The sequence below is a fragment of the Poecilia mexicana genome, unplaced genomic scaffold (genome assembly GCF_051168715.1).
Source record: "Poecilia mexicana isolate PSO_F unplaced genomic scaffold, ASM5116871v1 scaffold_3, whole genome shotgun sequence".
NCBI lineage: Eukaryota > Metazoa > Chordata > Actinopteri > Cyprinodontiformes > Poeciliidae > Poecilia > Poecilia mexicana.
In genome coordinates this window covers 5,302,515-5,314,772 of record NW_028263372.1, presented here as the reverse complement: position 1 = coordinate 5,314,772, position 12,258 = coordinate 5,302,515, and the positions used below count along the sequence as shown (strand labels likewise).

Sequence of the window (12,258 nt, the reverse complement as noted above, 5' to 3'; positions counted from 1 at the left end):
AGGTCCCTCTTGAAAATAAGATAAGATGTGTATCTCAACGGGGTTTACCTGATAAAATAAAATAAATAAAATAAAAAAATAAAATAATAATATTTGTCAAATATTGGTCAACAATTTTTAATATTTGTCGACAAACAAGGAGCAAAGAAGAGACACCTCTCCTTTACCATATAGGTGACTTACAATAATGTTTTCTAATGGAGACAAAGAGGGTAGATAAAGATTATTGTGTTGCTTTGATAAAATAAAACTCTGAACTTGAACGTAGTTATAGAAATATTTTGTAGGAATATCATGTTTGTTTTTAATTTCTTCAAGTTACATAAATACCTTCCCTGAAAAAAGATCAGACACGTTAGTTATATTCTTAGCAGTTTAAATCCTGCTCTACATGGATGAACATTACATCGGATAGTTGTTGCATTTCTCCCAAATAATCAAGTGTTTTTTGCCAGATCATCATTGTATTTTTCAGAAATGGGTATTTTGTTTGCTTAATTAACATTTTCCTGCCTGATGAGTACATGTACAAGTCTATAGCAATAGAGATCAAGTGGGATACAATAGTAACCCATGCTGGGGGCTGTCTGGCAGTAAAGTAAAACATTGCTGCCCTGATCTGGGTTGAAATAACATAATAGGTTTGATAATTGTTAACACCCTCTGTCATATGGCTGATATAAGACAGACAGTTTCATTCTCGGGCGTTTACCATTTAAGTGAAGTTGGAAAAAGTTATATTTAGCTCCTTAAAGAAGAAGGGGAGTGAGGAAATTGAAACTGATTGGAAAACATATAAGAATTTTGGCAATATTGTAATTTTTATAATATTGATGTGACCAATTAAGGAGATGAGTAGCATCTTTAACTATTAAACTTTTAAAGCTAACATACTTAGACACTTCTGATCTGGAATAGATTATTCATCTCTGATGCTACGTTGCATCACTATAAATCGGAATCTGAAAAGTTGTTGGCATTATTATCCCAGCTGATGGATCCTTGTAAGCCACACAAAAAGGCAGGTGCTCTAGGACAAAAAAGTGAAAGAAAACAGAAGGTTAAAATAATAACAAATATTGTAAATGTGATAGGAGTTTATTTCTAATGCATTCCAGATGCAAACATATTTTTAAATCTCTCATTGCTGAGGTTTCAAATCAGATAAAGATTTCACAAATCACAAACTAGGTTTGAAATATTCTGCCATTAGCGTAGATTAGAATAATCTACTCCAGATTTGAAGTGTCGATGTATGTTCGTTTTTAAAGCAGAACAAATGATTTCTTAACATTTATATGTTAAATATAATTTCCATGATTAGTTACTTATTTACAGTCATATGTCAAGTCATATGTTAAGTATAATTTACATGATTATTATTATTCACCGAATTTAACTTGATTGTACACAATTCCAAAAGGTGACGTGAAAAATAATTAAATTCAAAGCTTTATGTATGATTTATTTTGGAGAGAGGAAGTCTTTTATTTTGAAGAATGCTTAACAGGATCTAGTTTTGTCTTTTGCCACTATCGAGCCTTCTGTTGATTTCGGTTGCTTGGTTACGAACAGCCGTTGCCGTTGTTCAGCAAGTGTACTGTTAAAACAAATCTGAACAGAAACTGTTCAGCAAATACGTCTGAGCCTCCGTTATAATCTCCCTTTAGCCATTTCCCAAATCAGAAGCTACAATCGGAAGCCAACTTGAGCTTCGATCCAGTCAGGAACGCCGCTACAGCTAGAGGACCGGACTGACGTTTCCTTCGGTGCAGTCCCGTTCTGTTTAGGATCCTGCTCAGAGTACGCATGCTATTAATGGTTTTAACCACAGTGCAAAGCAGCATCCGTATCTCTACATGTTGTAGACCAAACATGAAAGGAAACCTGACCAATTCATGTTAGCCACTGTACTAGCCTAGCATAATACCGCCACTTCCTGGACCTAAAATTATCATGTTTTAACAAGATAAATATCACGTTTTAACGAGATAACTATCACGTTTTAACGAGATAACTATCACGTTTTAACGACATACGTATCACGTTTTAACGAGATAACTATCACGTTTTAACGACATACGTATCACGTTTTAACGAGATAACTATCACGTTTTAACGACATACGTATCACGTTTTAACGACATACGTATCACGTTTTAACGAGATAACTATCACGTTTTAACGACATACGTATCACGTTTTAACGACATACGTATCACGTTTTAACGACATACGTATCACGTTTTAACGAGATAACTATCACGTTTTAACGACATACGTATCACGTTTTAACGACATACGTATCACGTTTTAACGACATACGTATCACGTTTTAACGAGATAACTATCACGTTTTAACGACGACATACGTATCACGTTTTAACGAGATAACTATCACGTTTTAACGACATACGTATCACGTTTTAACGAGATACGTATCACGTTTTAACGACATACGTATCACGTTTTAACGAGATACTATCACGTTTTAACGAGATACGTATCACGTTATAACGTGATAGCGCTCGAAATTTTTTTTTCCTGCGTGATAGCAATGCGCTTCCGTAGGGATGCTCAGGAGGAGCGTGGCAGATGTCACAGTCAGACAGCAGAGAGGAAGAGGGCTGAGGTCCCGTCAGACCGTCAGTTCCCTAAACCACATACACACAAAGGAAAACCTTGTATAAGGGTTAGTGCAACCCCACCAGTCTGCACACAGGGTTTAAAAGGTTCACAGGGTCTAGTGGACCCTTTCTCTAAAGACCATAAGATGGTTAAAAAGTATATCTTTTTGTCTTTTGGCTGCAAAGTATGTGCTTTTCCATCCATCTGTCCATCCATCCAGCCATCCATCCAACATCTTACTTGCTTATCCCTAGTGGGGTGGTGAGGGATGCTGGTACCTATCTCCAGAGGTTAACAGGCAAAAGACGGGGTCACTCTGGACAGGCCATCAGTCCATTACAGGGCAGCACAGAAGACAAACAGGACAAGCAATCATGCACACGCACGCACACACACACACCTAAGGAGAATGTAGAGAGACCAATCAATGTGACTGACATATTTTGGACTGTGGGAGGAAGCCGGAGTACCCAGAGAGAACCCACACGTTCACGGGGAGAACATGCACACTCCATGCAGAAAGACCCCGGGCTGCAAGGCAACAGCGCTAGTAACTGCACCATTGTGCAGTTAGTAGCACATACTGGTCAAGTATGTGCTTTATTGAAATAATTTTTGATTAAATTTTATTTTTACTGGAATGGTACATTCCATTGAAAAACTGTGTTCATTGCTTTTGTGTAAATAAGTTTCATAACTAAAATAAAGATAACTGTGTTTATTTTAAAACCTAAAAACAAAAATGAAAGTGATTTTCTTTAATTTGAAAATGAAATTATTTTAATAACCTAAGCTAAATAAACAAATTTGTTTCATGTAGCTTTTTGACTCTTAACAAAATCTGTTATTCTGGACCAAAGGGAAAACCGGCTGTTTGGGCTGTGGAGGTTGCTGCCCCCTCTTCTAGCTGTTTATGTGCACCCTAAGTGGCTGTTGGAAAACTACAAATGGGTTTTCGTGTTTTTCCAAAGCTCCTGTCATATGCATAGACAATCAGATTGGTAAGACAACAATTGTTCTGTCGTTAATAGACCATCAGGTAAAAAGTATAAAAACATTTATTAATTTTTATGTTATTTTTCACATGAATACTGTACAGGTCAATACACTTAGAAAATGAACACACTATCAAAGAACAAGCCACTGCAATACATAATAAATCTTAAATGTTTCATTTCTGAAAAAAAACCTTCTACAGGTTTCATCTTTTCATATTTGGAACATTGTCACAAGCTCCAATCGTTAATTATGCAAATAACTTTTCAAACACACACATAACACACTTGTCCATAATCAGACAGTTGACATTTCTAAAACTTTATGAAAAAGTAACTTTCTAAAGATCCATTACAACTACATGTGTTGAGGCTGAGGTTACTAGTTAATAGACCTGATGCCAGCAGTGCACAGCTCCCTAGAGCAAACTCTCATGGCTTCATCTTTGAGGCAGAGGACTTTAAATGTCTTGCTATGCAGTTATGAGGCATATGCAGAGTGGATTAAGGTGGGGTAATGACAGAGAACCTGAGTAATTCAGAGCCATACTGAGCTGATGATTGGAGGTCAGGGCCGGTTCTCATGCATCCTGTCTAGGTTGATCCCTGCAGGTCAGTAGTTGTAGAGGCGCGGGGAAGGATGCATTATGTTGCCATGTCCTTTTCCCTTTGGTGAGAGCTGAGTCTTAGTCATGTTGTGCCTGTGGAGGGCGCTACGACTCAGCTTCTTTCTCTGGGCCTGGCTCCTGGCTCTCTGCATGGTCAGCAGCTGGAGGCCACATGGCAGGGGATTCCCCCAGGCGGCCAGATGCCAGGAGATGTGCCGCCTCACAGCCAGCGGCCTGAATAAACACACGATGTTAGAGCATTATGAGTGAAGTTTGGACTGACATGATGTTTTCCCTGGAATCCGTTAAAACCCGCTGACTTAGAAAGTATGAGACTTCATGTATAGGAACTCTTGGCTTTGGTTTAAAGATCTCTGATTGATTCATCCATTACCCATCAACAGCCATTGGTGGAAGACTTGGTACGCACACACTGATTGGCTGAGAGATAAAGCGTCTTATCTAAGTGACATAAAGTTACCTAGAGGTTTCCTCTTCATCATCATCTGAGGCTAGCTCCTCCTCCTCGTCCTCCTCCTGTGCTCCTTCCATCCTGCATCTTATCTGGTAAACAGACATGCTGGGATGCTCAATGAGCAGGTTCTCCAAAGGGTTCGCATCAGGGGCTGGCAGGGGTCCGCTCTCTCCGCTCTCTGTTTCCAGATAAAACAAACTCCCATTATCACCAGGAACCATGACAACCTGAAGTGTAAACTTGTTGTTACTGTTGTGAATCATGGTTTCGTCTCTCACCTGGGATGTTAACAATGACCCATTCCTCCTCTTCAAACTCCAGGAGCTCCTCGTTGGCGCCACCTGCTGCTTCAGACTCCTCTCCAGTGTTCCCAAGAAGATGAGAAAGAATCTTCCCAATCATTCTCCAAGTCTCGTTTACAGCCTGGAATGTAAAAACGGAAAGAGCAGTCATGAGAACATGATTAGGAATAAAAACCGCTCATCGCCTCATCCATGGAATCTAGGTCTCTGATAGAGAGAAACAGCGCCCTCTCCAGGCTGTTCCTACACACCAGCAGTTCACCCTTTACAGCAGCTGCTCCTATTACACTCTATCAGCTGGCTGGGTGGTTACATCAGTGTAATGTTGGGGAACAGATTCCTTTTAGAAGCTCATCAGCTGAGTCCCGACCAAGATGGAATTACCAACTAGAGCGACGGCAAAAATAAACCGCACGCTCTTCTGTTTTTAAGGATGGAAGAATCAGTTCATCATTAGGTTATCTGGGCCAGATGAACTCCTAAAATATGTTTTTAAATAAGATGCACTTTTTACACACTAATAAACTAAAATGAGCTGAATAAATGAGGGCATTGTGTTAAAGTTTAGGTAGCATTTATGTTTGTCAGTCTTAAGTTGAAAATGCAACACTGTGTGTCCAGATTTTGACACTACTTTAAAGAAGATGTTAAAACATTAATCACAAGACACTGACTGAAATAGCATAAAATCAACACTATTCATAGTGACCTACAGCAGCACAGACTCTTAAACAACTAACTAAACATAATGGCATGTGCTTCAAGGAAACAAAACAGAAACACTCTTGCCTTATACTTAACCTTGTCCAAAGTCATTTGGACAACCTTCATTTTACATCTTCTTGTTAATTTATGATTGTTTGCAGCAGGCAGGTTGGGATGTCTGCAAAAGTTTATACAATCAGAGTATGACTTCAAAGTTTAGATAACTCAGTGTCTGAACCAGTCGGGTCAGAACATGAAAACTTCTCTTTATCCCTCAAAACATAACAAGAACGTTTACACAGAACAGGTTCGTTTACCCCTTCACACATTCATCTCTTCCCACCTCCATTCCTCACCTGTACACAAAATGTTTACAAGTGTAGCGCTGTCAGTCATGCACTTGTATACGCTGCTCCTGTGAGCAACGTGTACAGGAGGGTGACTAACAGTATAGAGACACTCCTCCTGGCTCTGATTGGTTGTTTCTGCCTGAGCTCTGCAGATGGCAGTAGGACCACAGGCGAAAGGCAGTGATTTTTTTGGAAGTTCTAATAAATATGTAAAATAATCCTGCTCTTTGTAAAAGCTACATACTGCAGCTTTAAAGCTCAAATCACTAGTAAATTAATATAACTGAAAATTATCAGAACATTTATATTACATTTTATTTGTTTGATTTTTTTCTCATTTTTGTACAGACTACTTGATTTTAATTAAATCTGACAGATTTTCATATTCTTAACCTCAAATCCAACCTGAAGGACATTCTATTATTTATTAGAATATGGAAAAACACATTAAATTGTCTGTTATTACATCTGGTATGAAACGTTCCCTTTGGAGGTCAAGAACTGACGCAAAGTTGGTACAAGACGTCCAACACCTGAATTTATTGCACAATGCGCACATATTTATATGCACGTCATCCAGGCAATGAAAGTCGAGGCAAATTTATTTATAAAGCACCATTCATATACAGAACAATACAAAGAGATTCAGAACAACTGTAGTTTTAGTTTATTAAAATAAATGTGCAAATATGCAGTATATCAGTTCATGTACTATCTTACTGCCAAAACAGTCTGATCATTACTGTACACTGCCTGAACGCACCAGTTAGTTTGATGGGGAAAAAAGAACACACAGAAAAAAGAACGATGAGAAACCTCAGTTATCAGCCGGAACAGATGTTAAAGTAAAACATCTACTTTCTAGTTCAGAGTGATCAGCCCCTCACCCACTCTGATCTCTAACTCCGAGCAAAGTGTGAGTGATTTTAGTCAGTCCGTCGATAAAGCAAATACAATGAGATCAAAGTTCAAATGTTCATTCACAAACTCTGAGTCATATTTCCCACTTACTGGTTTAGAAAGTTGATGTTTATCCAGCACGGTGAAGATGTCGCTGCCTTCTTTTCTCTGAGTCTGTTGTGATAAAAAAATTGTTTATCTGCGAGGGGTGAGAGCGGGGGGCGGTCGCTATTGGGCTGCCTCGTCACTGCGTCTCAGCCAATGAGGAGCGACTATGCTACCTCAAATTTGTTCCTGATATGGCAAGCCATTTTTACATAAATTCTGTTTTACCGCCCTTACATTCCATATATCTCAAATTGTTTTGTGAAGAGACGTTTCAGCTATTTAAGATGTCTCTAATTATATTTCGACTAGACAAAATAACTATTTGAGATATCTCTAATTACATTTTGACTAGTCGAAATGATGTCAGATTTACCATTGACTTGTATGGAGACTTCAATTCAAGATATCTAAAATGAATTACTGACTATCTGAAATACACATTTCAGATATCTACAATTAAATTATGACTAGTCATAAAGTAAATTCAAGATATCTCGATTTTGGTTTTGACTAGTGATAATTCTAATTAAAGATATATCTAATGACTCCATAATTCAAGATAACTTAAATGTATTTTTGGATAGGACATATAGTTTTGACTAGTGAAAACTAAATTATAGATATCTTAAAAGCAAATAATGACTAGACAAAACTAAATTAAAGATATTTTGAATTGTAATTTTGACTAGTCAAAATTCATTTTAAGATATTTCTAAATGAATTAGAGATATCTTGAATTACACAGCTTTTCTTTTTAAGATATCTTAAATTGACATTTCGACTAGTCAGAATGACATTACTGATATCATAAATATGCATTCTGTGTAGTCAAAACGTTCCTGACTCACGTAGCAATTTGAAAGTTTAATAAAACAATGACAAATAGAAAAAACGAAAAAAGATGTTTGAAAATGCTCCACTTTCATGCTGAAAACAGTTTGACAATAGCAATTTTATAGCTTTTCAAAGCTGTTTTTAAGTACATTCGGTTCGTCGGAAATGAATAAACAGGAAATTATTTGCAGTCTTATTGTTTATGAAGTTTTGCTATCTCCGCATTTCCAACATTGTTGAGCTCTTTCTAATTTGTTTCTAAGTCAGACGAAACAGAATTTATGTTAAAACGGCTTGCCATATTCCTCAGAAAACATGAACGCATGAAGGGTTTCCAAAAAATATGGCAAAAAACAGAAGAATCTTCAGCTTAAAAATGGAAGATTATCTAAAAAATTTAAAAAAGAAAGAAAAGCTTTTAATGAGGCAGATGTTGGTTATTACAGGGTTCGCATCACACTAAGCAGAAATGGCGGGTGCATTGTTGGCGGTGGTTGCAAACTTCAGGCGGCGGCATGCTGATATGGGGCCGACCCATGTTTTCTTTAGCGAATTAAAAAATATTTAGCTTAAAAGTTGCTGCATATATAAAGAATTTTTGTTGCTGTATGGCTATTTTATCTGAGTTTGGTGAAAATATTTGTAAAATACACATTTAGAGCCACGGTAGAAACAAAAACAATCTCCCTAAAAGTGGAACACAATCTGTGAATACTTAGTTGAATTTCTGGCCATTTCGCACCGAACGTTTTCGTGCAATTGTTCCAGCTGATAATTTATAACCTTGATTTGAGTTTGATTTGAGAGTTTCTATTGCCAAACCAGTAATTCATAAAAACTCATTTTAACAGCCAACAACTGAAAATAATCTGACAGAAATTGTCTTTATTCAGTTGTTTGTTCACAGACACGACGTAGATACAGGAAGAGATGAAATGAGATAGCAAATTCCTAACAAACAAACTGACTGCTGTTTGTTTCAGTCACATCTTAGCGGGGACTCTCGAGTACGCCTCATTTTAAACGGTGCACATAAATTCACTTGTCGGGTTACAAATGGTGCGCACCCACTGTGATGTACAGGAAGTGACAGATCAATCAGGACGTCGAAAGAGCAACCAAACGTTCGGAGTCGGAGAGGGGAGGGGAGGACTCAGCAGCTCGTGTGTTTGTCTCACTGGAAACAGAAGCGCTCGCTGTTAGGCTAAGCTAAAGGTACGAAACCAGCTGAAGAGGAGCAGTAGAGGAGGAGCAGTAGAGGAGCAGCAGAGGAGGAGCAGTAGAGGAGCAGCAGAGGAGCAGTCTCTTCAGCCCGTTGGTCCCTTTAATTTAGAGCGGCTCGGGCTCAGTTTCAATCCGGAACACAATGAAACTCTAATGTCGGTGTAAACAGAAAAAAACCTAATGTTAGTTCATACATACCGGCATAAAATAAAAATGTTAAAAGATGAAGCATCATTCTATACGTTTTTATGCTTTTAATTTTAAGTACACGTTAATGTGTCTGTGTTTTTATTATTATTTTTATATTTAAAGTCAGAGTTTCATGTTTGTGTTAAAATGAAACCAAAAGTTTTTTTTCAGATTGTTGCTCGGAAAACTGATGCACACCTCTGTATCCCTCTTTTTCATCTACTCTTGCTGTTTGTTGTTATGACTGAAGTAAATGACATTCTATTTTCATAATTTTTTCTACCTATTTTCAGACTCTGACCACTGTTCTACCACCGCTGTGCTTCAGCGCACAGATGGCACCTCGTATGGATGACGTCATGCGCCTGTGCTGTGAAATTTCGGCTCATGACCAGATCAAAGTGGCGGTGAAAAGCTCCGCCAAAGGAGCGGCGGTGGCGGGGGGTACAGCGTTCGTCGGCGGGCTGCTCGGTGGACCCGCGGGGATTGCTGTCGGTAAGGACCAGAACACAGGAAACAAAACAGGAGTTGTATTTATTTATTTAAATTAAAATGCACCCCTTTTGAATGGTATAAAGTAGTATAGGACGTTCAGTTTGTATCCCATTCTGTGAATTGCCATTGTGTCATCCCCTACTTAGTCATAGCTGCGCTGAAGCAGCGCAGCTATGACTTTTCTCTTATCGTAGAAATGTTTTTTTCTTAAAGAGAACCCGAAGCTTCAGCTGAATGTTTTGCTCTGTACACTTTGACACGTTGTAGGGTAATAAATAATGTGGTAACGCTGAACATTGCCGCCTGGTGGTAGCAACAACACACTGCATCCATTTGCCATTAAAACACAGCAGTAATAACAAACCAACTTAAATCCTGTAATCAGTGGCCTTCTTAGAAGTGTGATGAAATGACTTGGCTACTGCTAGTGATCCCTTTGCAAAAAGTATTTTATTCAAGTGTACAGAGTATGCTTATTTTATGCTAAAAATATGACTGTGTACTTAAAGTTAATATTTTTTAAAAATGATTTTTTACCTACTTAAGAATAGAATAGTGAAGTATACTTGACTTGTACTGACAAGTATAAAGATAATTCTTTATACTATTCTTTATACTATATTCTTAATTTGATAAGAATAAGTATATCAATACTAAACTTATACTTTAAACACTGAAGCTTATTCCTGTGCTTTGGTGTACTTTTTTCTACGTACTTAGTATTATCTATCAAAGTACAGAATTAGGGAGTCATTTACTTGTGTTTACATTTAATATGGCACGATAACAATGTTTCCCACTACACAAATTTGCCTTACCCCTGTTATAAACTGGCATGTTCAAGATCATATGGTATTGAGAAATCATAAAAGCAATTTTGCTTTTAGAGATTTTTATATTTGCTTCTGAGCATGTGCACTTACCTTTGACATTTTCCTGATGAGGAAGGACCTTGGTTCTCTGTTGGAGACACAATTTGTTTAGTGATTCTTGAGAATATTGTGGAAAACATTTTTATTGTGCCATATTAAATGTAATCAAGTGTCAATTATTTTCTTATGCTGTACTTGGATAAATATACTAAGTGCTAGAACTTTGTAACAGAAAAAAGTCTAAAGTATGCATACCGCTTCAAAGTCTCAATTAATGGTCTTCATCCATAAAGACTGAAAATAAAAATGATTTAAAATGGTACAAAACATTTCAGTGTTCCTCCAAACCCAGTCAGAGATGCAGACAGGAAATGTGTCTGTTACTAAGCGCAAAGAAGGAAGTCACATGGCAAGGGTTAGCTTCCCATGGTTCCAAAGCTAAAATGGATTTTTTATTAACCTATTTTGAAAAACTAAAAACATTAGTGTTTGTTTGCATATTAGTGTTACTAATGGTGCAACCAACCCTCTGTGTGTCTGAGAGGCGGGGCGGTGGGGGGTCTGCTTGGCAGCTGGCTAACCAGTGGTCAGTTCAGGCCTCTGCCTCAGATCCTGATGGAGCTGCCGCCCAATCAGAGGGAGCAACTCTACCGGGACATCAACGGCGTCCTGGGCAGCCTGGACTGGATGGACGCAGCCCAGCTCATCGCCCTGGTGATGGGCAATGCCACACTGCAGCAGCAGGTCACTGCCGCCCTGCTCAACTACGTCTCAAAGGAACTCAGAGCGGAGGTGCGGCATGGGGACTGAGCTGGGGCTCAACACGGACCTCAGGCATTCCCAGTGGCAGATGCTGGTGTTGTCAGGGAGACACTGGGAACAATGGCTGGCTCAGCCTGTTAGTACTGTAGGAAAACAAAATAATGTTTTCTGTGCAAACTTCATTCTTAATGTTTTACATCTTGTTGATTTAATCCCACATTTTCTCTATTTCAAACTATGCTGCCTTTTGTTTATTTGAAGTGTCAATAAGTTTTTATTATTTCAGTTCAAGGTCACCTTCATTTAAAAAAATAAAATTAATGAACAAATCAGTGAAGTGATCATCAGTAGCTCAGGTTGATAACTGAAGAACAAAGCAAGAATTCACAGCATTCACTCCAAAGTTAGAAAGTAAAGGCTGTAATGATCAAGCTTCTTTTATCTAAATAACAAAATGAATATACAGTTCAGGCTGAAATTATTCAAACCACAAGTGAATCTAAGCTTAAAATGATCTCATGTGCCTTCTGGCTGGAAGTCATGTTAATGTTATGGATCGGCCCAGACAGTCCTGAGCATAAAGGTTAGGGTGATGGTAAAGAGGCCTTCCAACCTCAAAGACCTGGAAGGCATCAGAAATAAATAATGAAATAGAAAAAAACATCATACTTGATTTCTCTATTGATCATTGAAAAGGGTAGAAATTATTTTTGATGTGCCTTTTATGCTCAAACTAAATAAAACTTATTTTTTCAAAACTGATGCACATTTTTAAGTTTTGATTATGTTTCTTTCTTCTTGGACATAAACT

The 12,258-nt window shown here is 38.0% G+C and overlaps 2 protein-coding genes across 3 annotated transcripts; one reads left to right on the top strand and one right to left on the bottom strand.

The window, feature by feature from the left end:
* Nucleotides 1-3,668: 3,668 nt before the first annotated feature.
* Nucleotides 3,669-7,148, bottom strand: LOC148160149 (tumor protein p53-inducible nuclear protein 2-like). Its single transcript, XM_088004101.1, has 4 exons — nucleotides 7,075-7,148; nucleotides 4,985-5,129; nucleotides 4,713-4,884; nucleotides 3,669-4,465 (listed from the first exon to the last, which is right to left on the bottom strand). Exons 2-4 carry the CDS (start codon nucleotides 5,106-5,108, stop codon nucleotides 4,237-4,239), a joined length of 525 nt encoding a protein of 174 aa, XP_087860227.1. The 5' UTR covers nucleotides 5,109-5,129; nucleotides 7,075-7,148; the 3' UTR covers nucleotides 3,669-4,236.
* A 1,826-nt stretch (nucleotides 7,149-8,974) lies between these two features.
* On the top strand, nucleotides 8,975-12,209 carry LOC148160148 (protein C19orf12 homolog). 2 transcript variants are annotated; one of them, XM_088004097.1, is made up of 3 exons: nucleotides 8,975-9,120; nucleotides 9,612-9,813; nucleotides 11,230-12,209. In XM_088004097.1, exons 2-3 carry the CDS (start codon nucleotides 9,654-9,656, stop codon nucleotides 11,493-11,495), a joined length of 426 nt encoding a protein of 141 aa, XP_087860223.1. In that variant the 5' UTR covers nucleotides 8,975-9,120; nucleotides 9,612-9,653; the 3' UTR covers nucleotides 11,496-12,209. The 2 variants fall into 2 exon arrangements, with proteins under 2 accessions (XP_087860223.1, XP_087860224.1); XM_088004098.1 differs by having other exon boundaries at nucleotides 8,981-9,219.
* Nucleotides 12,210-12,258: the final 49 nt, after the last annotated feature.

Bases quoted from the DNA above. Each gene is read 5' to 3' on its own strand.
- LOC148160149 (XM_088004101.1), bottom strand. From the start codon at position 5,108: ATGATTGGGAAGATTCTTTCTCATCTTCTTGGGAACACTGGAGAGGAG. The intron at 4,885-4,984 runs GTGAGAGACGAA...ATCTGGAAACAG, and splicing joins GGTCATTGTTAACATCCCAG to AGAGCGGAGAGAGCGGACCC. The intron at 4,466-4,712 runs GTAACTTTATGT...GTGTTTATTCAG, and splicing joins GATGAAGAGGAAACCTCTAG to GCCGCTGGCTGTGAGGCGGC.
- LOC148160148 (XM_088004097.1), top strand. From the start codon at position 9,654: ATGGCACCTCGTATGGATGACGTCATGCGCCTGTGCTGTGAAATTTCG. The intron at 9,814-11,229 runs GTAAGGACCAGA...TGTGTCTGAGAG, and splicing joins ACCCGCGGGGATTGCTGTCG to GCGGGGCGGTGGGGGGTCTG.